The sequence below is a fragment of the Electrophorus electricus genome, chromosome 3 (genome assembly GCF_013358815.1).
Source record: "Electrophorus electricus isolate fEleEle1 chromosome 3, fEleEle1.pri, whole genome shotgun sequence".
Classification (NCBI taxonomy): Eukaryota; Metazoa; Chordata; class Actinopteri; order Gymnotiformes; family Gymnotidae; genus Electrophorus; species Electrophorus electricus.
In genome coordinates, this window is record NC_049537.1 from 12,420,001 (window position 1) to 12,445,000 (window position 25,000).

The 25,000-nt window shown below is 45.3% G+C and overlaps 4 protein-coding genes across 13 annotated transcripts in view; 2 read left to right on the forward strand and 2 right to left on the reverse strand.

The window, feature by feature from the left end:
• mars1 (methionyl-tRNA synthetase 1) overlaps window positions 1-3,171 on the forward strand; it is an 11,038-nt gene extending 7,867 nt beyond the window's left edge. Inside the window, exons 17-22 of one of the 2 annotated variants that reach the window (XM_035524738.1) lie at window positions 217-321; window positions 624-819; window positions 984-1,055; window positions 1,530-1,556; window positions 2,125-2,253; window positions 2,691-3,171. In XM_035524738.1, the coding sequence (XP_035380631.1) occupies window positions 217-321; window positions 624-819; window positions 984-1,055; window positions 1,530-1,556; window positions 2,125-2,253; window positions 2,691-2,840 (679 nt within the window). In that variant the 3' untranslated portion in view covers window positions 2,841-3,171. The remainder of the gene's footprint in view (window positions 1-216; window positions 322-623; window positions 820-983; window positions 1,056-1,529; window positions 1,557-2,124; window positions 2,254-2,690) is intronic. The other variant, XM_035524739.1, reaches the window with a different exon arrangement.
• Window positions 3,172-3,239: 68 nt separating this feature from the next.
• ddit3 (DNA-damage-inducible transcript 3) lies at window positions 3,240-7,834 on the reverse strand. 4 transcript variants are annotated; one of them, XM_035524735.1, is made up of 4 exons: window positions 7,724-7,834; window positions 6,052-6,117; window positions 5,345-5,548; window positions 3,240-5,124 (listed from the first exon to the last, which is right to left on the reverse strand). In XM_035524735.1, exons 3-4 carry the CDS (start codon window positions 5,483-5,485, stop codon window positions 4,444-4,446), a joined length of 822 nt encoding a protein of 273 aa, XP_035380628.1. In that variant the 5' UTR covers window positions 5,486-5,548; window positions 6,052-6,117; window positions 7,724-7,834; the 3' UTR covers window positions 3,240-4,443. The 4 variants fall into 4 exon arrangements, with proteins under 4 accessions (XP_035380628.1, XP_026866764.2, XP_035380629.1 ...); XM_027010963.2 differs by having other exon boundaries at window positions 3,240-5,127; XM_035524736.1 differs by lacking the exons at window positions 6,052-6,117; window positions 7,724-7,834 and having other exon boundaries at window positions 3,240-5,127; window positions 5,383-5,465.
• Window positions 7,835-10,356: 2,522 nt separating this feature from the next.
• On the forward strand, window positions 10,357-24,618 carry mbd6 (methyl-CpG binding domain protein 6). Of its 3 annotated transcripts, XM_035523984.1 has the most exons (14): window positions 10,357-10,836; window positions 11,823-11,940; window positions 12,027-12,178; window positions 13,033-13,172; window positions 13,691-13,793; window positions 14,593-14,761; window positions 15,829-17,856; window positions 18,079-18,923; window positions 19,078-19,237; window positions 20,870-21,009; window positions 21,895-22,602; window positions 23,087-23,136; window positions 23,220-23,283; window positions 23,438-24,618. In XM_035523984.1, the coding sequence occupies exons 4-14, from the start codon at window positions 13,057-13,059 to the stop codon at window positions 23,495-23,497; spliced, it is 4,443 nt and encodes a 1,480-aa protein (XP_035379877.1). In that variant the 5' UTR covers window positions 10,357-10,836; window positions 11,823-11,940; window positions 12,027-12,178; window positions 13,033-13,056; the 3' UTR covers window positions 23,498-24,618. The 3 variants fall into 3 exon arrangements, with proteins under 3 accessions (XP_035379877.1, XP_035379876.1, XP_035379878.1); XM_035523983.1 differs by lacking the exon at window positions 11,823-11,940; XM_035523985.1 differs by lacking the exons at window positions 11,823-11,940; window positions 23,087-23,136.
• An 80-nt stretch (window positions 24,619-24,698) lies between these two features.
• dctn2 (dynactin 2 (p50)) overlaps window positions 24,699-25,000 on the reverse strand; it is an 18,719-nt gene continuing 18,417 nt past the window's right edge. For all 4 annotated transcript variants that reach the window (XM_035523989.1, XM_035523988.1, XM_035523987.1 and 1 more), the window contains one exon: window positions 24,699-25,000. This exon is cut by the window's right edge and continues 469 nt beyond it. The gene's annotated coding sequence lies outside the window, so the exon portion shown is untranslated.

The window sequence follows — 25,000 nt, forward strand, 5'->3', positions numbered from 1 at the left end:
TAAAGAAAGAAAAAAGCGGTAGAAAAGTATTCTATTTAAGAATATACACCTTGTGGTACATTGCACATATTACATTTTTACCTATAGAGTTGAAGGTCAAATATGAAAAATAAATGCCTGAGAGAGAGATTAGAAATATGACAACAGATTTTTAAGTGTATTTCATAATCTGCACCATAAATATCTGTCTGCTCATTTCTTATTGGTTGTTGCCAGGATCCGTGATGCCCTAAAGTGCATTCTCAACATCTCTCGCCATGGCAACCAGTATATCCAGGTTAACGAACCTTGGAAAAAGATCAAAGGAGGAGACAATGACAGGCAAGTAAATGTGATCCACTGTCTTGTGGGACTACAGTCGGGGCCACTTTAGGCAGTGAATGGGTCATGGTACTTTGGGGAAATATTATACATAAAATTGAACTAAAATTTTTGGACACCCATATTAATGTTGTTTTTAAAAAGGTAATAAATGAGTGGGGGTTTTTTTGTTTTTTGTTTTTTTTTGTTGTTTTTTTTTTTACTTATTTCACTTTTGAGCGTGAGACAACTGTGATGTGCGTACTGTTTGACCCCCACCTTGTGTGTGTGCACGCGTGCGTGCCTGTGTGCGTGGTCTCTAGGCAGCGTGCTGGCACAGTGACTGCCGTGTCGGTGAACATGGCTTGCCTCCTGTCGGTCCTGCTGGAGCCGTACATGCCCACGGTCAGCGTGACCATCCGCGCCCAACTGCAGGCTCCCGCATGCTGCGGTAGTGCGATGCTGGCCGCTGACGGGTGTTTCCTCCGCAGTCTCTCCACCGGTCACCGCATTGGCACGGTAACGATTATGTAATAAACATGTAACTACTGTGTTAAGTGTAGCAGTTTCTAATTCAAGTTTCAACGCTAGCTCACTAGGGATCAAACTCAAATTGCCTTGATTTTTTTTTTTTTGACTGTTTGGTTTTGTTCCCCTCCAGTCTGATTGCTTTCTCCTTCCAGGTCAGTCCCTTGTTCCAGAAACTTGGGTCTGAGCAGATTGAGGCTCTGAGGAAGAGGTTTGGAGGACAACAGGTCTGGAAAAACTCACCTATGCACCTGATTCGAAAGTCACAGAAAAATGCAGATTTTCTTTCAAGTCATGGTCAAATAAGAAAAAAATTAACAAAAGAAATGGTTTGATGAAGAGACATAATATGGTGATGAGTGCTCAAGCAGGACGAGGTGTCTGGACATTACATCATTGCAGAGTGGAATAGCAAGCTCCAATCACACCTGTTGCAACATTTTTTAGTTATCTATATTTTAAGTGGGAGACAGGACAAGATATTTTAAGCCCAAGTCGAGTGTCATGGCACCAGTTTAGCGCCTTCAGAAACGAAGAACCCCCCCCCAATTACAAAGCACTTGTACACACAATATTTATCTTGCCGTTATTCTCCGTTAACCTCTCGTCCTGGGTCGTCCACGGTGCTGCGGTTGCAGTTCTTGTGTGGGCCTTAAATATACTCCTTCCCTTCTCTTCTCTCACTTGAACCCTCTTTTCAGCCAGAGGAGGCGACCCATGCAGGAGAGGTAGATCTGAGTGCGACTGTGGCGTGCTTTTTGTCTCCTGTGCCGCAAATTCCACTCGCGCGCGGCATGTGAAATTGGTCGGGTGGCCACAGAGCACGGGAGTGCTGTGATCAAAGCCCAGCCAGTTACAGCGTTGCCTTAATATTGTTCTTTTTTTTTCCCCCTTCCCAACTTGGAAGACAGTTTGCCTCTGGCCATGCTGGAGGAGTTAAAAAAGTTCATTTAAAGCATGGATCCTAAACGAAGTGTGTAGTCAGTCTGGCCTCTTCGGTAGCATGGGAAAAGGCCAGACAGTCCTGATTAGTGCTAATGTTTACTAACACGCTTGTGTATGAGGATTTTGTTTGAAAATGATCTAACAAGCAGTTTATCTAAATTCTCATTTCTGATGTACATATGTGTGCATGTTTCTGGTATTTCCCTTTTCAGTTTTATGTGTGTGTCTGTGTGGTTTGTGTTATTTAAATTTTTTTATATATATAATTTAAGCTTTGCCTTTATCTGTCTGAAGAAGCGTGTTGCAGGTGGTGATGTTTTAAGGTCTAACGAGACTGTGCTCCCTGGTCAGGTTCCCATCGGCACGGCAAGCTCCACAGCGCCCAAGGCTACAGCCACCGCGGAGCCCGCCACTAACGCCAGTGTGAGCGCAGCGGATCCGCAGAGAGCCACACAGCTGGCCGCTGCAGTGTCAGAACAGGTCACAACATGCGCGCATGTATTGAGAAACACACCAGTGATTTTTGAGGTTTTGCAAATCAGGCATAACAGTTTAGAACAATTGCCTTATATGCTTTATATTCAATAACCATGTAACAAATAACAAAGGTGCGATTACATACTTGGATTATTGACTGCACCCGATTTCCTCTTAATAATAGACTTGATTAACAGTTATTAGAAAGCTGTCCACAAATAATTTTGTGTGTGTGTGTGTGTGTGTGTGTGTGTGTGTGTGTGTGTGTGTGTGTGTGTGTGTGTGTGTGTGTGTGTGTGCACGTACACACATTCATGTTTGTTTGGAGAAATGTACATTTATGTGCTGTGTGTGTGCGTGCACATCCATGCGCATGTGTACACGCACATTCATGCGTGTTTGGAGAAAAGTACATTTACGTGCTGCGTTCATGTATGTAGGGTGATAAAGTGCGTGCTCTGAAGGCTCAGAAGGCCGACAAGAGCGTGATCACGGTGGAAGTCAATAAACTCCTGGAGCTGAAGAAGGAGCTCGCTCTGACTGAAGGCAAGAACCCTGAGCCCTCTCCTCAGAAAGGAAAGAAGAAATGAAGGAACAGCCAGGGGACGTGAGGAGTCCGTACTGCTGGGCCTACAGGAGGAGGTACACAGTTCAGGGACATTTTGTTAAAATTGGGATCGGTGTTGCCCAGGAAGGCATGGCCAACCTTCACAGAGACGGCTGAGCAAAGAGCTGTGGGGGCTGTTAGAATACAAACACTGTCAAACGGTAACAAAACCCCTCGTGTGGAGTAAGTCAGTTCCTTCTGGTTATTTCCACAGAACCAGCATTTCCAATATTTCTAGTACTTCATCGCTGTAGAAACGCAATGCGGGTTTCGGCCTTTTTAAATTCAATAAAATGTGTGCATTTATTATCTGATTATTTTTTGTTTTTCATTCTTTCCATTACTAACCAAAAAGAAAATAGAAAAAACCCAACCACATTTATTTGGTTTCAAATTTTATTAGTAAAATTGTCCAATACAATAAGCATAGACAAAATGAAGTACTAACAAATGTTTACTATGCAAATACAGCCATTTATCATGCATGCATATTTTAATTATTACACAATACGACGTGCTACAGTATGACATGATTATACGTAATGATTGATTACATAGATAAATACAATAGAAAAATAAGTGTGGTTCAAAGTTTACTGCACATTGTAATACAGCTAATTCTATTAACAATTAAAAAAGAAGAAAAAGTTTAAGAAAATCAGTTACAACAAAGCTTATTACATCCGACCACATTTCTACTTTTTCTCCAAACATCCAAACATACACACTTAGAGGCCTTGGCTTTAGCTGAGCATCAGAAGGGGGAAAAAGAAAAGATAATGCAAACGCTCTAAAAAACAGTCCTGAGCTATTAATCTATGCGTGAACTATGTGTGGCTTTATAATGTTTATAGTATGTGTATATAAGCCCTTTAAGTATCAATGATAAAAGGATAATGTTGAACTACATCTGTAAATGGATCACGATGAAATGCACCTAGAATCCTTGCTTAACCATTTTACACTTCCGCAAATCTTGAGGGCAAACGGACAAACACACGGCACTTATTTTTTAGAGGCTGAGCAGTGCCTCAGCTGTACTAAGTATTTGCCAGTTATACCGACCCCAGGAGTCTATTACCATTTTATAAACACTCCTATTACACAATATTCTATAGTTCTCATGAGTTCAATGTGTTGTGGGTTTTGTGCTTGTTAAGAAGAGATGATAAACCCACAGCCAGATGTCTGTGTTGCAAAATGAATATTACATTATAAAAAAGGTTCCCATTTATTGAGACTTTCTCTTACAGTATTACCTCCAAATGCAGGGTCCATATTTCTTCCTATGGCTAAATCGGACTTCATCATGCTTTTTTTCTCTCTCTCTCTCTCTCTCTCTCTCTCTCTCACTCTGTCTCTCTCCCTCTTTCTTTCCATTCTTGGGGGAGATTCTTACTGAAATCCTTTCTCCCCCAGTTCCCACCTGTCATTTCCTCTCGCTTCCCTCTAATTGTACATTTCATGGTTACCACTCCATTCTTTTTTTATACATATTCCTTGCTTTTTTTCCCCAACCACTCACTCACTCTCACTCTCTCTCACTCGTCCTCCATCTCACCCCCCCTCCCCCATTCCAGCAGTCCTCACTTCCTGGTGTTGACGAGCCTCTCAATGAGTGCCCGGCGCGTCCGCTGGACCTCCTCCCCGAGCCGCTCAATTTCAGCCTTGAGCCGCTCGTTCTGGTCGGTCAGCTCCTGCACCTTCCTCTCGTTCTCCTGCTCCCGTTCCTTGCGGCTCTTCTTCCCCGAGGAAGGTGAACTGAGCGTACTCCCCCTTTTCCGCTTGCCCAGGCGTGATGAGGCGGAGGCCGGCGGGGAGAGGGGAGGGGACGAGGGAGGCGAGCAGTTGAGGGAAGGCGACTGAGAGGCTGAGGACGAGGAGCACGAGGACGAGTCCGGTACAGTGGGCAGCTCTTCCTCGCTGGCAGCCGGGGAGGCAGGTGAGGGGTGCGGGGGGTGGTGGTGGTGGTGGTGGTGGTAGCCGCCCGTGACCATGACCGCACCGGTCTCCACCAGACCCACTCCTCCTTCGCTCAGGAGCTCGAAGAACTCCGGGGGCAGCAGGTCTCCACCACTGGAGCTCCCCGCCTCCCCTGCCCCGCGCCTCTCCTCCTGCAGCGGGGGGCTGAGGCAGGCGGCCGGGGGTTGGCTGGGGAGTGGCGGTGGGTGCTCCTCCATCACACGCTGCACCCCCTCCCCCCACACCTGCCCTTCCGTCAGCCAGGTGAGGGAGCAGCTTTCCAAAACGTCCAGGAACTCCGGCTCCTTCTGTGCGCAGGAGGGAGGAGAGGACAAACAAACCACGGCATTAGAAGAAGTCATCAATCAACGACAAGAAAATTAGAAAAAATTAAATTATGTTTACAAACGACAAAAAAAAAACAGCTAGACAAAAGCAATTACAGAGGACAGAAAGGAGGAGGAAGTGCGTAACATTGGAGGCAGAAGAGCCGAGACAGCAGACGGTGCGTTCGGCGTGACTGACCTCGGCGCAGGGCGGGGCGCGTGTGTGCTTGGCCCCACCTGCATCGGAGCCCAGTATATCCTGCAGGTCCTCATACCACGCCTCCAACTCTGCACCACACAGCGGCCCCACGCCAGGGGGGTACAGCCACTCCGCAGTCATCTCACCAATCAGCCACTACGCACAGACACGATTCGATACGCTCCCACACCTAGCACACCAGACCTGGCCCAGATAAAATAAATAAATAAATAAACTATTTGCAAACAAAAAAGGGGATAAAACTCCAGACGCTCTTGCTAGAAGGTGCCTTCTACGTCCACCAAAAACAGACTCACATTGAGTACGGTTTCAGGTATAACTAACTGCAGAGGTTACTGGAAGAAAATCGAAATTGTGGTGGCCAATCCTCACCAAGATCGAGATTGACAGATTAAGACCTTTAGTGTTGTAAGGACACTCAGTGGCCAGAGGGAGCTACTGCAGAAATCACAGCAGTTCAACAGTAACCTTTCTGAAGCAGACGGAGCTGCATGCACATGCAAGAATCACATCTTATAATTGCTGTAATCTCAAGCAAATTCAGCAAGAATAAAATGGATACAAAGTTGCAGTGAATAGTAAAACCACATATAAGGGGAAATATAATTACTAAGATATCCAATACTATAAATATGTTCAAAAAGAAAGTTAAACAACAAAAGAAGGCTACAACAGAACATGCTTACCTTAAAAGTGTTTCTTCTTAATCAAGTATGGTTGTGGGTTGTCGGTGATATTTTATCCCAGAAATTCTAGAAAATAATGAATGAATGAAAAATTATACCAAAGTAAGTGAACATTTAATGTTTGTTGTAGCAATGTATTTTAGGAGAACACATGTTAAATCATTCCTCCAGCGGCAGACAAAAGCATTAATGAAGTGCAGACTAGCTTTCTTGCAGAACAGCTGAAGAGAAATAGCCAGTGGTCAGATCCAAAATTATTTCAGTTATAAAATAAATACGAAATAAATGTTTGGGGAGAGAACACAATGTAACGAAGCTAAATATGTTGGAAATGTCCATTGGATAAATTAGGGAGTTTTACTGACTGGTGAATGTAACAATAATACAGAAAAATTTAGGTCATTGGTTTGTAAACAAAGGCGCATTTTACGCACGCTGGCGCCCCCTGTATAAGTCTGAGATCTCAGACGATGTCTTTAAAAAACAGCTCGTCCCATCTCAACTACTCCGGTCTATCAGCTGTGCCAGTGCGCTCGGATATACTGGTATGTAATTTAGGTTTAGGTTTGTATATATTTTTCTATACTCTTTCAGAAGTATACTCTGACTAAAAGGTCCATTTTATAATAAGACCGCTAAGTATTTGAGACGTGGAGTTCGAGTAGTTTTCGTGACGATTTCTCTTAAAGCACGAACAATCTTAAGACAAATCCACTGAAAAACTAGTAGCCCAGTGATTAATGAATATGCCATATCTTATTACAGTGTTTTGAAATATAGTCCAGGTTACAGGTTATAGCTAATGACTGTGTACTCCAGCGCTGGATAAAAGGTCTGTAATTTGAGGTATTATGAATAATTAGCATACTCAAATAATGGCCGGTTTAACTGCACACGTATTCACTCTAAAGAGTTATAAGTAATATTATAACTTAGCTAAAACTTTGGTTGTTGAGTCCCGGTACCGATCTGGACAATGATTAAATAAACTGAAAACCAGCCAATTAGCGTTACGTCATGGAATCAAAGTCGCCTTCAGGACGCGAGAAACAAAAGGAGAAAAAAGAAGGCAACTTCCAGTGGCATGTCTCCGTGATGTCCTGAAACAGTCTAAAAAGTTGTTTAAAAAAGTGGTTTAATAAAAGTAAACAAATCTAGATCTAGCTTTAAAAAGCTACAGTGGTTTTCTAACATGTATAAATGTCCAGAATAAGATATTGCATAAGTACCAAACAAAACCATTATTTTAAAAGGTAAAAGGTGTTTCTGAATCATTAAAAAAAAACAAAAAAAAAAACAAAAAACTTTTGAAATGACCAGTGATTTAATGAATTGACCGATAACACTGGTGTAAAACTTGTGAAATTAAAAGCAAACTTGATTGTAAAAGCAAATAGAAGCAAATCCGAAAAGTCGATGTTTTTTCTCCAGACGTTCAATTATCCATTAATCGATCTAATATCTTACTAGATATTAGAGATCGTCTATAAAAAGTCCCGTCAAATTAGAGCTGAGAACAGCAACTGCGCTCCAAAAACAGCCGTGGGATAGTTGCCAAAACATGCGCATTCTTGTTTTCCAAAAGGAAAAGATGGACTTTAAATCCCTATCAACAGCCCTCTAAAAAGTTACAAAAGCTAAACGTTCGGCGAGAAGAAAATAATAAACTTACCCTTTTTCTTTTATTATGTCGTCTTCTCAACTGTCGTGGATTCGGGGTATGTGTGTATTTTTGTTGAGATTGGTGATAGCTCATGTTAACCATTGTTCAGTTGAAGTCACCGAGTGTGAATTTCGGAAACTCCCGGGGACATTTATATACAGTAACGCCAACCAAACTCGGGAGGAAGGGCTTCACCCACAACCGAACCCAGTGCAGTGGATAAGATTGCGGATGGTCGTGCGCACAATCCAATCCTGGATAAAGGATGAATCTCTTTTGCTTAGATACATCCAATGCACAGACGAGCTGAATGGGAAGGGGCGGGCATAGATGACTCTGCTAGTTGTCGCGCTCTGAAAAGTTTGTGTGAACAGAAAGATGTGATGCAGTCATAAGACGGCCAGGACGAATTTGGGGCGTAAGGGAGTCACATGAAAGGAATGATGCAATCGTTGGCAACCGGTTTCTAGTCGAAGATAAGACTAGCAGAACCCGAACATGTTTTATTAAACAGCCTTGTATTAAATGGAAAACCAGACAATATACCTTATAAGGACGTAAGAAAATGCATCTTTTTTTTGCTTGCGTTCGCAATACGCATAAATAACAGCGCATATTATATCCGTTGTTATGAGGATCTGGGCAAGGTTTCTTTCCCTAGCGTTGTTGGTATCGTGAGATAATCCAAGTGAAGTATTGGTTCGTTCTATCTTTCATGTTGTAAAATTAGAACGAGTCAATATATCCCATTGGAATTATCGTATAATAATGGCGAAATCGACACGACCTCTTCTGTTCGCGTTAATGATTCACTGGCGTATCGTTTTTATAATAGTAAACTATATGTAAAATGTTCATTTTACCGCCAAATAGAAATGTTCAGCTATTAATATGGTTGTACATTTGAAACTTAATGTAATTGTGAACCACCCCAGAAGAGAGTTGTTCTTGCCCTGGCACACCTATCCAACATCTTTGCTATCTCTTTATGCGCCATAAAGGGGTTGAAGCGTGACGGGGATGTTATTTTTCCAGTGTACGGGAATGGGGTCACTTTTATCCCATGCGAAGATATCTGAATTATTGTAACTTAACTTATCGCAGCATATGTTTTAAACTTATGGACCGTCTCCTTCGGAAAACACATACGTATCAGGCTCCATATGTCGTTTTTAAATTGTACGAGCACCTGACTTAAAAGAAAGGAGTAGGCTAATTTAAAGCCTTAACAGGTGTAAATACACTAGTCTTGCTGCACTGCAAATTAACTGGCCCACACGGGATGTAACTTCGGTACCACATAAGTGTGACCTGTAACTTCTGTCCAACTGATGTCACCAGAGGCTCATCTCGTTAGTATTCCGAAACTATTCCAAACACAAGAGTTAAGTACTTCAACATGCATGGTGCAAAGCGTGCAGTGTATTGCCTAGCAACAGCGCAAGTGGGATGCGCGCAAGGTTAGCGAATAGAAACCTCAAATACTGTTTCCAGGAGCAGGGCACCGCTCGCGAGTAGACGCTATTAACACGTCACGAATGGGTGGCTGTTGCTGTGTAGTAGCGCACTCTCTCCCCGCTGCCTAATGGTTATCACCTCCAAGCGTGTAATTCTATTGGCAGGTTAAGCTTTTATTCCCCAAAGTTATGTTTACTTTCACAGAGCTCTAGTTTAAAATGTGGTCTGGTCACTCATGGGGAAACTTTGAAGACTTATGGGGTTTTTTTCACCATAAACGTGGAAGTTTATTGTCTGATACGTATGTGTATAAGCAACTTGTTTTTTGTTTTTTTGTTGTTGTTTTTTTACATATAAAAATACTTAAAAGCAAAAAGTCATAAACGTATCCCGTAGACAGGTTACGCCGTACTGTGAGACGTAAAAACAAAAAGTCTCAAAAAGGCGTATGCTGCACACAGCCTTATTGGACGTGTGAGGTGTCTACATTTGAATCGCTTTTGCGCGCGTCTGCTTCTCGCCCGCCGTCTCAGCGATTCGGGAGAAATGTATTAGTTAAAATATTCTAGTTAAATAAAAATCTATAATTTTGCAATTATGTTTGCGAATGTTTGGCTTGCTTATATATATATATATATATATATATATATATATATATATATATATATATATATATATATATATATATATATATATATATATACATACACACACACACACACACACACACACACACACGTATTATTATGTGGAAGTAACATGACTATACGCTGGGCTTTATTCTTACTTTTATTCTGGTCCACTTGTACTCACAGAGAAGGGCTCCCCCAACATGTCCAACATGCCCCAAATTAGAAATCTAAATAGCCTAACAGACTATGATTTTAGTTCTTCAGCTTTAAAGCTTTAACCACAACCGTCGAAATTTCACACCGTTTTATTTATTACACAATATGGTTAGGTAGAAAAGAATATATGTGCGGTTTCATTTAAACTGCATAGGATAATATGAGTCTTTGTCATTCAAAAGCCGTGTACCCGCCCTAAAGCACTGCTGTTTGTGTTTTGTTTTTTTTTTATTTTATTTTAAGGGGACGTGTTCCACATTGGTTCATCCCCCGCTTCTGTCGAGTCCAGACGCTCACTCAGCCCCGAGTGCATTGTGGGTATGGAATTCCCTAGGCCGAGAGAAGCTAGTGCGCATGTCTGAAAGGAAACTCCATGATTTTTTTTGGCACGGAATCCTAGGCAAAAATAGGAACTTGAAATAGGGATTAATTGAAACGGGGCATCGTAAAACCTTAATCAAACCTTAGCTTGTTTTCACGCGATCAAGAAGCTTATGGCGTTAGTCGGAATTTAAATAAAGCAATCGTACCTCCTGCGGCCGACTAAGATCCAGTCGAAATTTAGATCATTTTCGCGACAATGCAACGGGCGCAATAAAACCTAGCTAGCTAGCGTTATTGCTCTTTGTTTTTAGGTAGGACGGACGAATGGGGCAAAGGAAGAAGAGGGTGGAAAGTGTCTAAAAACCATTTAGCTCAATCGGCGGTACTCGCAACAGTAGCACTTCCAGCTAAAGTCTGTCAAAACGCCTCTGGTCTCTCTTGCCTGTGCCCTGCAACGCGGCTAAGAAGCAGGAAACTTCGTAAACAGAGGAGGTATGTGGCTAAGACAGCGGAGCTAGCGACCGAGCTACATACCCAGCTAGCACGATCTGTCTAACGATCTGTGCAACACAAGATAGTTGAGTGAATTTGCTGCAGAGTTTTAACAATTTAACGTGTTGTGCATGACTTGTCCTACTTTGCTTCGTTTGTCTCTGCCATACCTCACGCGTTGTTCAGCTATTTCATTTTGGTCGAAGCGTTTATTCATAGCCCGTTAAACGTAACTTAGCAAGCTAGCTGGCTAAGCTAACTAACTAAATGGTAGTACGGTGGCGCTAGCTAGCAATAGCTGTTTTAAACCAAATAATCGGCTCCCTATCCTTCAAGAGAGAACGAAGACCATCGCTTACGTTTTCGAAAGAAGTCGTAAAAACTTTAACATTGCATATACCTCCTATATGTGCTTATAATGTTCAAATTGTAGCTACACCGCCTACACAGAACGTTAAATGCTCAGTTTAAGCTTGATAGTTTTGAACCACAATTGTGCGTATATTCTGACTCGTATTTCCTATCTTGGTTACTTTCATTTGACATACTAAGTTTGTTTACATAGTGTATTTCATCACGACATACTATAGTTTGTAATTCCAGAATCGGACATTTTGTAGCATCTTAAAGCATTAGAAAGTTGGTGACACACAGCTACTTATATAAAAGTTAGTAACTGTCCCAAACCCCTAGCTTTGAATTTTCTCATGATGTGTTTCTTCACTGTGTTGAACGCACAAATGGCCAGACCCTGAACACGAACACATTTCCTTTAATTGTACAGTAACTTGCTTCTACTTCCATTTTGGTTTCCTGTCATTTGCACTGCCACATTTGGAGAGACTGTGTCCAGACAGGAAATTCTGAGACACATTTCACACCTTCATTTAGTTGTGCACCTTCTCAGGAGTTTTCTCTGTTTGCTCCTTCCTGAAAGCAGACTCTCCATGTATTCAAAGCTCTGACAGTCTTGTATTTTCCTGTAGGAAGAGCACTTTTCTCCTACTGAAGTGATATTTATTTGAGACCTTTGTATTTCCTTGAAAGAACAATCTTGTCTTTTGTACTGGTATCTTCTTTCACTTTTTATGTGGTGCTAAAAGGGTAAGAAGTGTCACATAAAACACATGCAGGTTATTCTGTAAACTGTTATTTGTCAAGTGAGAGTACTGTCACTCCTTTTATTTCAGATTACCAGTTCCAAGAGATACATAAAAACAAGAGTGCCTGTTTGGTGGGATCTGTGTTCAGTTGTGTTGAGCTCTGGTAACACTCTTTAAGATGTCCTCACAGGGGTGGATTTCATGGATGGTGCTGACCCAGGCTATATAAAGATGAGAAGGTACAGTAAAAAGTAAACCACTCTTTGCTGGTTTATTTTGTGCTCAATGAAGTTTCAGAACTTTACCAATATGATGTTATGACAAGAGTTTCTTTGCCACCATAGTTTTAACATAATGGTTGAGCGAATTGAAACAATTTAGGTTGAACTTGGCACTTTTAACAACCAATATACTGGATACATTCCTAATACTCAGCCCTGGCCCTTGATTTCAAACTGATTAGTCACTGTGTCATTAGCAGCCCCTGTGCTAAAGCCAGAGTTGACAACCTTCAGATCCCAGCTGTTAATGAACTAGGATCAGGATTCTAAATGTATTATTTTTAATCTACATAAAAAGTCACCTTTAGGAATTGAATGCAGAATACTGAAGTGCTGTTCCTACAGCCTAATAGTTTGGCATTGGTTTTGGGTCCCACACTTGACTTGGATATAAACATGTTTGGTATTCTTTATGATGAACATTATATATACACATATACGTGTGTGTGTGTGTGTATTGGAGAGAGAGGGATGGATAGATAGTATTTGAACTGTTAGTCTGCAAAGTATTCATACAAATGTTAAATTAGCATCATTATATGCTCACTGAATCACTAAATTGGAAATCCTTGACCCTTGCACATGTGGTATTATCACTGTGGTAGCCTTGAAAATAATTAAGAACTCTGTGTGTCTTCACTGTATGTATACCTGTGTGTTTTGTGCATAGTCCAAAAGGCTGTTCACAAAACACCTGTTAACAAACTTGATTTTAACCCAAGTACTGTTTGCAGGCTAAGTAGTGGCTGGTGTATATTAGGTTGCATATGCATGTGAAGGTGTTCTGAGCCAACTGCGGTTGGGGTCTGCAGGAGCTGGATGTGTGTGAGCCGAAAATGACGGGGGGCAGTGAGAGTGCAGCAGGAGAAAAAGATGGTGGTCCCACGCTCACCGCTCAGGTCCCTGTGGGCTGGCAGAGGAAAGTGGAGGACGGGGCTGTGGCTTACATCAGGTGACCATATATGCTTGTTACGCTTCTTCCAAGATGCCTTCCAGAGATCATGTGAATAGGGAAAAATAGTTATTTTGAGTAGTATGTTGAATAAATTCAGTTAATCGTAGAATAATCCGGAATTGCTAATACAGATGCAGCAGCGGGGAGCAGGTTTTGCATCGCAGAGCAATACCTGTGAAAATTACATTTGTATGGTCACCGTTTGATCTTTTAATATGGAGCTAATTATCTGCTTTAGTAGTTGCTAACAGGCTCTTGCTAATTTATAATCAGCGCTCAACAGATTAATAGAAGAATCATTTTTTTTCTTTCAAAAAATATGGGTTGATTTTTATTTTATTTTTTTCCCACCTGTCGCGGAGAACTATTTTTTACTGTTGTACAGCAGTGTGCTTGCAAGGCAGCTGTGATTACAGTGGCTGTGTGAGGTTGAGAGCTTGGATTGGTAAACTAACATTTAAACACAGTCACTGAACTGTCAAATTGAGCTTCTGCCTTCTCTCCCCCTCTGTCAGCCCAAGTGGTACAGTCCTGTGTTCTGTGGAGGAGGTGAGGGGGTATCTTTTGACAGACAGCACATGTAAGTGCGGACTGGAATGCCCACTTGTTCTCCATAAGGTGAGATCCCCAAATGTTACTCCTACAGAAAGAATGGCTAATGGTTCTACAAGCTTTCATTCTATGACATGACCATTTCATTTACATTTCACTTGAACATGTACAACCAGACCAACAGAATCAGTTTTCCCATCTATGGAGAGACACCATTCTAAATCCAAGTCTAATGGTTGTCACCTCCAAGCGTGTAATTCTGTTGGCAGTCTAAGCCATTCCACTCAGATCCACTGGGACAACTGTACTAAATCTATGAATTATAGTGGAAGTAATGATGTCAGATGTCACTAAAGGTATCTCAGGATTGCACTGCATAGTGTTTTGCCCGCTGGTTTAAAAGTGTTTCCTAATTAGCTCTTGGGTTAAACCAGTGGTGTTGCATCAGGAAAATGTACTAAAAATACTGTGCAGTGCAGGTTTAAGGAAAGGTATGTTCTAACGGAAGGCTTGGAGCAGAAGCGCAGCTCCAGCTGGCTTCCAGTAGGCATCGGATTAGTTGAACAGTTTGTGCCTAAACTGATCTTGGCAAAACCTCAGCTGCGTCCCTATCCTCAGACAGATGGGTACAAATCAGTGCTTGAACTGATCCCTGCACGTTTAACTGTAACTTCATGCTCTGTCCGGTTTACGTACTACTTGATTAGCTTGATACCAGCAAGAGTTTCGTAGTCGTTGATATTTCGGTCGTCGGCCGACATGCATGGTCAAGTGTTCCTGCACTGTGGAAATGAGCTCCAGATCGTTCCAGGTGACTGCATGCCCTTTGAAGCTGTGCGACATCTGCTTCATTTTGTCTGCATAGGTGTTCAACTTTGACCCTGCTGCTGCGGTCCATGCTCCGAGTCACGAGTCGCGGAAGGTGGAAGAGGACATGACCAAGCTGTGCAACCATCGCAGGAAAGTGGTCGCCATGGCAGCGCTGTGCCGGAGCATGCAGACCTCTCAACTCCCACTGCCGGCTCACGGCACAGGTATGCTGGCGCTATTGCATGTCAGTTCGTCTTATGGTGAGCAGTCCTATTGCACCTTATCAGCTCACAGTATACATGTCGGTGCTCCCTGCAGTCCACAGTAGTTACAGCTATACTAGTTATTATAAAAATGTGATTGGGCTGAAAGTCTACTGGTAAATCGGGTGCTGAGGCCACTTCAGCCATTTTTAAAGATGTATTATTCATTTGCTTGTTTTTTTTTTAATAAATGTTTGTTTACTCATGGGAGGGGACATCTAAATCCTTCAACATATTGATATACAGTGAGGTCTTATCCAAACGTACATGGATATGTTTTACAATTAAGCTTTTTCTATGCATTTTGGCCTTTCATCCACATGCAAATGGAGTTTGTCACTGAAAGCCAACCTTTTGCAAATCTCCTTCCAGGCTGAAGATATTCAGAAGCTCCATTAACAGTGTTATGTAGACAGGGAAAACAGCATTTTTGGCTTATGTCAAGAGTTGTTGTCTCCTTTGTTTATATGAGGTGATGTTGTGCAGTGGTAGACATGGCCAAATAGTCCTGGTTTAACATTGCTAACAGGACTTGTAGCATGCTTACACATAAATATACAGTTACTATATGTTAGCGTGATGCTGAGGAACAACTACATTCCATTATCAATCCACATGATTGGTGTTAGCCTACAGGTAATAACTGTTTCAAGGCTTCTGATTGGTCAACCTGCTCTTGACAGCACTTAACCACGTGTTTGTGTGTTTTCTTGTGGATGGCTATTTAAAAAAAAAAAACAAAGGAAGAAAATCCCATTTTAGAAAATCTGTCTGTGTCCTATGGCTGTGAGTTTTTGGAGCAAGCCTTCTCAATTATTTAGTACATTAGTGACTGATATGCTTGCTGTCAACTGCTAACGTTTTGTTTAAAGCAATTTTTGTTTATATATTTTTGTGATATGCTATTAATTGTTCTGAAATCCTCCACAGTGACTAAGTCGTCTGTGTGTGTGTGTGTCTGTGTGTGTGTGTGTGTGTGTGTGTGTGTGTGTGTGGGGGGGGGGGGGGGGGGAATGTTTTGTGCTCAGTGGAAGGCAGGGATCAGAGAGGGTCCGTAATGGCTCGAGGAGACGTAGTCCACAGCAATTACCCGACGCAGCCAAGAGTAAACCAGCCGAGACCCAGCAGCAGTAGCAGTTTTCCTTTGCCCTCCCCACTCTCGCTGCTGCAGAATGGATCTGTCTCCCACCCCACCTCAACAGTGGCTCCAGATCAGAGCCCCCCCTTAAAGAAGCCCTCGCCCCAGCTCCCAGGGCCCAACATAGCCGCTTTTGGGAAACAACAGTGGAGCCCCCGACCTGCCATACCCCAAACAGTGCTCCAAAGAGCACCTCACAAGCCCCCCTCTCCCAGCGCTGCGAGACTAGACGGGCACACGCATGCTTACCAGCTAGACTCCTCCCTGCCAGGCTCATTCTCTTCGCCCTCCTTGTCATCCTCACCTTTGATTGGCAGGTCAGGGCATCCGCAGGGAGCGATCGTGAAGTCTCCCTCGCCTCTCTCTGTCTGCTCCTCTCCTTCTCGCGCTCTGGACTCCTTCTCTCCTCCCCAGCGGTCCCGCCACTCCTCCACCAACTCCTCTCTCTCCGAGGGAGCTCCGGGACCCGTCCTCCATCCGGGGGTGAAACCCCCGCAATCTCCTCTGCAACAGCCCTGCTCCTCGCCCAATCTCCCTTTACCCCCAGCTAGCCCGCGCGCTCGTCTCGAGGGCATTCTGCAGCACTACAAAGAGTGCAGCACTGCCGGCCCCGCCCCCAGCGCCAGCACTGCCTCTACCGCCACCTCCGCCCAGCACCACACTGTGCTCAGCAACCAAAGCAGCCCCCACGGCCCACAGAACCCGACGCCGGCCCACCCGAGCCCCTGCGAGCGGAGGAATGGACCAGGTGTGGGCGCGCTGGGCTCCAGCTCGTCCCCAGGCCTGCTTGGGCTCCCGTTGGGTCAGATCCTCTGCCAGCCGAAGAGCCAGCAGCACATCAGCAGCTCTTTCCCCGCCAGCAGCCTGCTGTCGGCAGCCGCCAAAGCCCAGCTGGCCAGCCAGAAAGGCCAGAGCCAGTCGGGCCCCGAGGCGGTGGCCACGATCCCCCTCACGGGCCTGGACAAGGACCAGCAGTCAAAGGTATTGATCAGCACTTTAAGCACCAGCCTCCACGGGCCCACTGCCCGGGCCCCGCCTCTGACCGCCTTTCTGCTCCCCCATTCGCCCTCCCTTCCCATGACCCCGCCCGCTCTGGCAGAAAAAACGCTACGCCGCAAGCGCCAGCGCCGCTCGCCCACCGTGCTTAGCATGCTGAAAGAGTCGCAGATGAGCCGGGTCACGGCGGAGACACTCGCTCCTGTCTTCCCCGTTCCCTCCTCCTCCCCCACCTCCTCCAGCCCGCCCGTGCCTGTGCCTCGCCTGGAAAACCATCTCCAGAGCGTGCGGCTGCCCGCCACCCCTCCCACCGCCTCCACGCCCGGCGGAGTTCCCAGGCATCCGGACTTGGAGGAAGGCAAGAGGGCGGCTCTCGGTGCCTCCCTTCCCCTCTCCTCCACCCCGGCTTCCTCCGCCCAGCCCCTCTCCGCCCTGCTCCAGCTGCTCAGCATGCAGAGCGCCCAGAGTGCTGCCCAGTCTGCAGCACCCAGCAGTCCCGCTCCCGGCCTGCCCACGCCCATAATGCCCTCTCCGCCCTGCCCCCCAGCTCCGCAGTACGACGGGCAGCCCTGGCGGCGCACCCATGCGCAGCCGCCTCTGGCCCAGAGCCTGCCGCCCTCCTTGGAGCCTCTCGCTCAGCTACCTGCCCCTCAGCCGCATGCTCTGATGTGTGAAGATGTGGACGGAGGCGCGGTGAACCTCAAGACGACGGTTAGCGCGGTCGTTCTGAACCTGAGCCAGCCCCACACGGCTAGCACGGCAGGAGCCGAGCCTTCCCATGGCTCCCTGGGCCAGCTGCCCTCGGCTGCCTGCTTGCCCACTTCCGCTGCCCCAGAAAAAAGCTGCGGGTCCAAACCAGGCGAAGCAGCACCTGATCACATTTACCAACCAAACCAGCCTAACCACAGCCAAGCTGCAGAGAGTAAGTGTGTTCTCTTAAGAGTTTATAATGTGCTTTGAATTTGAATGTGCGCGTAGTGCGCTGTTGATGACAGTTTAGTTTTGTGGTTTTAAGCTCTCCGATTGCAGACAGCGGCATCTAGCAAACCACACTGAATTGTGACTCCGTGGAGGAACCTAAACTAGAATTAAGCAGCCCTCGTTCGACTGTTAAACTGAGCAGCGTTATGTCCTCTCCCTGCAGGTCCTGTGATAGCAGAGGAGCAGCAGGAAGTGGACACTAGGCTACTAGCTGGCTGTAATCCAGAGCCCAGCCTCACCCTGCCGCCTCCCACCGCCGCCGCTCCCCCGCCCGACCTCCACAGCTCGTCGGCTGACCCCGCGAGTGCCTTGCAGCTGGCCGAGTCATTCCCCTTCATGACCCAGGAGCAGCTCCTCCAGCTCCTTTCCTCCACGGCAGGCCTGCCCTCCCTCCTGCCGCCCTTCTTAGGCTCTCTGCCGCTTGGGCTCTGCGCGGGTGGTCAGCCTCCTGCAACAGGAAGCGCCCAAGCGCCGCACCCGGCAAACAGCCTCCTCAGTCAGGCTTCTCCGCTCGGCCTTCTCCCTTCTTCGCTTGGAGCTCAGGGGGAATTCCCCCTCAACCTTGTTAGCCTTTTGAATCCACCCGCCCCAGGTCCAGCTCTGGCTCCACCCCCTGCCCCACCTCCGGGGCTTGAGGTGTGCGAGAAGCCTCCTGGGTTGCAGGCTCTGCTCATGGCATCTTTGCTTCTGGGCCAGAACCCTGCCGCCGTGCTGCCCTTACCGGGACTCAACCTGGAGCTTCCCCCTCAGCAGCAGGTATTCGGGGAGGGTGTGTCCCTGGAGAAAAGCCCTGCTCTGCTGGACTCTGTGTTGATGGGGCCAGGGCTCCTTGAAGCTCTGCAAGCCCTGGTGCCCCCTGCAGACGGCCAATCCCTTCTGCTCTCTGCCCAGCTCAGTCCGCCCCCTCCACCTGCCTTCCTGTCCCTCAACCCCGCCCTGCTGGCTGCAGCTCTCGCCCAGGCCGAATCGCTCCCCAACCACACTCCACCCCCTCCGCCTCACACTCAGGTACACGTCTGCTGGCTGCATGCTCGCCTGCATGCACATACATAAGCACTCGCGATGCGTGTCTACATGCTGGACGTGTCTGGGTGGTTTCGAAGGGGAAGGGGCGGGTTGGCTCTGTAATGCATCATGTCAAAAATGTTTGTATGTGCTGCAGGGGACCCTTCCCAGTCCTGCTCTGGTCTCTACCTCTGTGTCATGTGCCTCTCTGGTGCCCGTCACTGGCCAGGAGGTGTGCGACTCGCTGACCGAGCAGGAGAAGACCAGCACCCAGACACCTCAGTTTCTGCCCCCACTCCTGCCTCCAGGAGTACTGGGTATGTGAAGTAAACTTTTCCCTTCATATGCTCTACGTTTGAACTGTTGTAGCAGAGCTGTTGCATAGTTCCACTTCATATTGCATGTTTTTGTTTTTGTTTTGTTTTTGGTTTTTTTAAAGCAAGTTGTTTGTGCATTAAGCTGACTTGGTCATTGGGACATAGACAGTTACCAGCAACTAATCATCTAGCGATTTCTAGCAATGCCTTTTAAAATTGACATGTCTAAGTGGTTGGTGGAAATAGTGCGCTGAGTTTTGCCTGTGACCCATTACCCACGATTTACAAGGAACAGCCTCCATAGTGTTACGTTAGCATTGAGTCATTCCATGTGAGAGCTTACTTGCTCACTGGGAGGCCAAAGCCAAGCAGACACTACCATGTTGGTAAGATGGGCTTTCTGGACCAATGTATCATAAGGACAAAAATGATAGCAGAGCGTGTCCTCGGGACTCTGTCAGCCTTGTGATAATGCAGAACTTTCGAAACTGCATCTGAAGGCATTTCTGCAGCGGGGCAGTCAAATATCAGAATGATGTTCACCTTTCTGAGTGCAAGGAAAGCTGTGACCTGTTAACCTTGCTAAATCTTCCAGGTGGTCTCCTTCACATGAAGATTGTTCATTATAATGTGCCTTGTGATCTGCATTTGGTCTGTTCACATGGTTTCCTTTGGAAGGTTAATGGGTCCATGTGTAATGAAGTCATAGCTTTGGCAGACACCCCCAGGGAGGACTGTGGAACCTCTGTCTGTTACAGCAGTGATTTCATAAGCAAGTCCATGAAGATCAGTAAGATAGCATCTCCCTGAAGAATGGGCCAGGTCATCTGCCTGTTACTGTAGAACAGGGAGGGAAACATGCAGCTCTTTGTTTTTGATCGATACATGGTTAAGGTGGACCACGAAGGTCAGTGGATCCAGAAATGTGGTCTTGTCTGTGGGAGTTTGGATAGCCTCCAAACCTCTCAGCATGACATTAGCATGGTCCCAGTTGTCTCCCATTTCTCATCACCAGTTTGGATACTTCTTGCTAACCAGAGTTGTGTTAGCATTTTATATTTGGAATGTCCTTTAATGTGAGTTGGTGGAGGAGTGGCAGATGTGGATATGGAACCAGCATTGCTTTACAGGCACTGTATGTGAGTTTCAGTCAGGCACTCTGACTCACCAGCACTGATGAGACAGTTTGGTGAAGAATGCTAGCTAAGGTAGCTAACATGAATAGAAAGCTGTCTGGGTGTGAGCACAGTCAGATTGTGCAGGGAGGCAGGAGTGAGAATAGAAATTCAGCGCTGGCCTCAGCACCAAGGATGTCCTCCATTATTTTTAAAGGATCAGAGGCATTCACGTGAGTAGTCTTCCTCCACAGTTTCAATTACTGATGGCTCAATTCCACCCTTTCGTACAATACACTTCCATTTGAATTACATGAACTAAAAAGGAAAATTGTGTGTTGTGCTTTACCAGACAGACAAGTAAACACTTTTCTTGTCAACAGCCTGTGGGTATTCACCAAAAGAATATGGCATGAATGCCACCAAGCCAGAACTCTTAAGCCAGTGACTTTTTTTCAATTATGGTTTCCAAAATGTCATTCCACAAACTTGCTCCTTGCTCCATATGTTTGTGCAGGTGACCTGGCAGCTCTGGGTAACATTAATAGTCTCCACGGTTTACTAGGAGCAGGGCCGTTACTGCTTCCTCAGGCTTCGTCTCTGGGCATGCCACTACCGCAGAGCCAGGCTACCCTCAACCCGCTCACCTGCTTGCAGGTAAACCACCAGGGACACACACACTCTGAACACTAGGGTGTTCCCACGCAGACTATCCCCATGAGATCCCCGTGAGACAGCGGTGTCCTTTCTGCAGCGATTGAGACCTGACGTTACCTCAGAGATGTTATCGATTGAGACCTGACTTTACCTCAGTAACATTACCTTGACATTGTTGAGTCCAAAGACAAAACAAACTGTCTCCTTGTCGTCCCACAAAGTGATGCCTTTTGCTGCCTCTCAGTTTAACTTTTTTTTTTTTTTTCATTCGCAATGATGCGCCTATGTAGATAAACAGTAAACAGAAACCTGGATAAGCACATTACATTTTGGAATAATTCAACTAACATTTGGCTTTCAATGAGAAGAATGATGTTTAAATTGTTTACATATGCAAATGTGGAAATGGCATGCCCCACACACCAAGTAATAACTAGCTTACTAGCATGCATATGAATGAACTCAATGACTGGCTCCATTCATTCCCATGACATTTATTCAACAGTCTCTATTATTTGCAATAGCGGTTTGTTTTAATAAGCAAACCTGTCAAGCTGTCTGTGTGAATATTTAGAGTGCTGATGAACACATCGGTTGAGCAAACTAAAGGGCTTCTGCACTAGTGTTAAATATTAATGATTATTAATATTACTCAATATTATTGAACAAGCTGCAGTGATCCTATAGGTCTTAGGAAGAAGTTATTATATTTCACCCCGTCACATTAGTAAAATTACACAGCCAGGAGTTTGTGTGAAAGAATTTGGCCTATATTTTTACGGGTGTTGGTTAAATGTAATTATGTAATTATAATTAGCTATTATGAATCATGCTAATTATTAAATATGATATATAGTGATGTAATTATATACGCTCCTATTTCAGCTGTCTATGGCTCCAGCACTAATGGAGGAGAAACCACTGGCTCTGCACGGGACTCCCCCTGCACAGGAGGAGCTTCCTCCAGCCCAGCTGGCCCAGGACAGCCTGCTTAACCCCGGACACGTTCAGGCACCTGTGCAGCAGAGGGAGGAGTCGGTGGGGGCAGACTCGGGGCTCCTGGACCCTTACACTTCCTTCATGGACACCATCTACACTTCCTTCTTGCAGGTCAGTGGGCGAGGCTCTGAGGCAGTGGCCGACTCCACCCCCCTCTCATACCCGGAGCTCCCGCCCCTCCTACAGCAGCCCAGCGCCCCGCCCTCCCTCAGCCCACGCCGAGCCTGCTCCGTCCACAACCCCGACCTGTCCCGCCTCGGCATGGAGGCCGCCCAGTCGCCGGCCCGCGGCACGCCCAAGCTAACGGAGAACCCCTCCACCCCACCTCCCAGCAGACCGGCCAGAGCGGACGCCTGTCCTGCCGACGGACCCCTACAACTGACCTTCATGGAGGAGGCCAAGACTGACGGCTCGACCAAGCTGTGCGTCTACAGCAACGGGATAGGCTCGGGAGCAGGGCCGGGAGGAGACAATGACGACGAGGTCGAAGAAGAGGAAGAAAGGCAGCCACAGGGATATCTGAGCCCCAGAGAGAGAGTGAACAATGACGCAGTGGTCGACACCATATGCAGCACAGACCCAGAGCAAGGCAGGGTGAGTGTATGTGGAGAAACAAACCTCCTTCACGGCTGTGCTTCATGGCTCAAGTCATAATCATCTTGCTGCATCCCTGCAGCTTGGAATACCCAAACGTAAAATAATGTGTTCTGCTTTTTCCCTCATATTTTTTTCCCTCATGGATCCTGAGTCTTTTTACTACATTAAAAATTTATTTCAAGTTTAGTTTCACTACATTTGCAGGGTGCTGGGGTGTGCTTCTCACTGTAGATTTTTATAAGGGATGTAATAATTAGATGTTGTAATAAGTGGCATCTTGATTTTATAATTTAGATCTGATATAATCATTATAAATTCAAGGTTTGATGTTCAGCTCTGTCATGACACACCTGTTTTTATTGATGCATTTAAACTGAAGATTTAATTCAGTTGGTTACTTAACATTTAGCTCATAAATACTTCCTATTTAGAACTTTAAAGGTCAGCCCAGAAAACTTTGATCCCTTTTCTTGCCATACAGGCTGCAGAAATACGTACAGGAGCAAGGAGAGGTAGAAAGAGAAAGCAAACGTGAGTGACTAAGCTGAAGGAAAAAAATTGTCTAACCATTAAATAGTGTTTTCTGAACCATTCCTCTGGTCTTGTTGCATTAGGTTGCAACGAGGGTCAGAGATTCCAGGTGATATCGCCAGCATCATAGAGGAACCGTCAGCTACGGTAAGCGCAGACACACCCTTCGTAGACAGTCTGCTGCATGCACATGCACGAATCTTTACCGCAGTCAGAATTTCCTCCTGGGGGATGTCACGTCTGGTGGTAGCAGGTACGTGATGGTCTATTTCTAACGACGCTCCATTTTTATGCGCCACAGACGGCACTTCCGAGGCCGACGAAAGCTGCCAGAGGGAAGCGGCGGCGCGTGGTCAGATAAGACGTCATAACCGAAGCCCTTATCCTACTGTACTTTTACCCGCCAACACCAGCACTGTCACTATGGCAACGCTTCAGGGCCAAGTGTCATGGCACGCCACTGAGCCGCCGCGTTGTCGAGGACCCGCAGAAAACACTTTGTTTTTCCGAAACCCCGGTTACCTCACTCCCCTCCTTCCCATTCTCCCTGTGTTCTGACCCATACCTTCCAGTTACGTTTGTAGTGCTGATGCTGTGAGTTGCTAGTTCTGGAGACAGCTAGGCAACACTACTACATAGGAACATTTCACTGCTACTAACCTTCCATTTTGAGCAGTGTGTATGTGCATGTGTGTGGCTGTGGTTGTGCATATACGCATCTTTCAGCTTGAACACAAATTGGATGCCTGAAGTCCAGTGTTTTGGAGGTTATAGTTAATATGGGCCTATACCACCCTCTATCTGCCACTCATTGTTACTGCACGCTCCTGTTAGCCGTTAGTTTCCTTCCTTATTAGCCGTCGTGCTGGGATAGCTCTAGCGTAAGGTTCCGTATAAACGTTGACCAAAATGAAATATTAACTGGTTTAACTATCACTGCTTGTGTGATAATCTTTGGAACCTCACACTTTAGGAAAAAAATTAATCATGCAACCTCATGAGTAGAATTTCCTTCCCTACACACAGGCATGTATTGTATGTATGTGTGCGTTCATGTGTGGGAGGAGAGTATGTAGTGTATCTGTGTGTAAGTTGCGGGGTTGGAGTCTGATACTGTGATCAGTGGCAGATTCTACATGTACGGTTAGAGCCGTAACTCTACCACTCCTTTGGGACTGAACCCGACTGCCACTTATCAACGCAGGCACAAGAATATTTAAATGGTTTAAAGTAATAATGAGTATGATTATGCAATTTTACTAATGAATTTTATGTAAATATGTACAGTTTTAGTATTTTATTTTGTACACTTTTTTAGAAAAAAATGATCAATTTGTAAAGTATTTCTTCTTCAGAAAAACTCTTCTTTCCCATATTTACTTTTGATTTGTAAAGAGAATACTTTGAAAGTTGTGAGCAGTAGCATTTGTTTTTTATGGGAGTTTTTTATTTAACAAATTAAAAACGTTTACCAAATTCTGAATAATGTGTGTGTGTGTGTGTGTGTGTAAAATGGGAAAGGTTTGTGGTTTTGTAGTGGGATGAAAAGATCAGTGCCACACTCAAAGCATGTTAAATTTATTCTGATGTCTGAAGATAGCATTTTAAATTACTTTTATGCATATGACAAAAGCAGAGTAACTTGAAGATCCATCTGATACAACAGTACTTACAAGCAACTGTGTGTGATAACACGTTAGGGTTTTCAGGTGTATATATACAGCATTGTTTCTGACTCGATAGGCCAATATCTTCCCACAAACATTGGCCAGTGGCTTGGGAACCTTGTGTGCATTTTATTCATGGGCATTTGGAAACTACCGTTCATAGAAAAGTAAGCTAACATTTAAACAGACATTTTGAA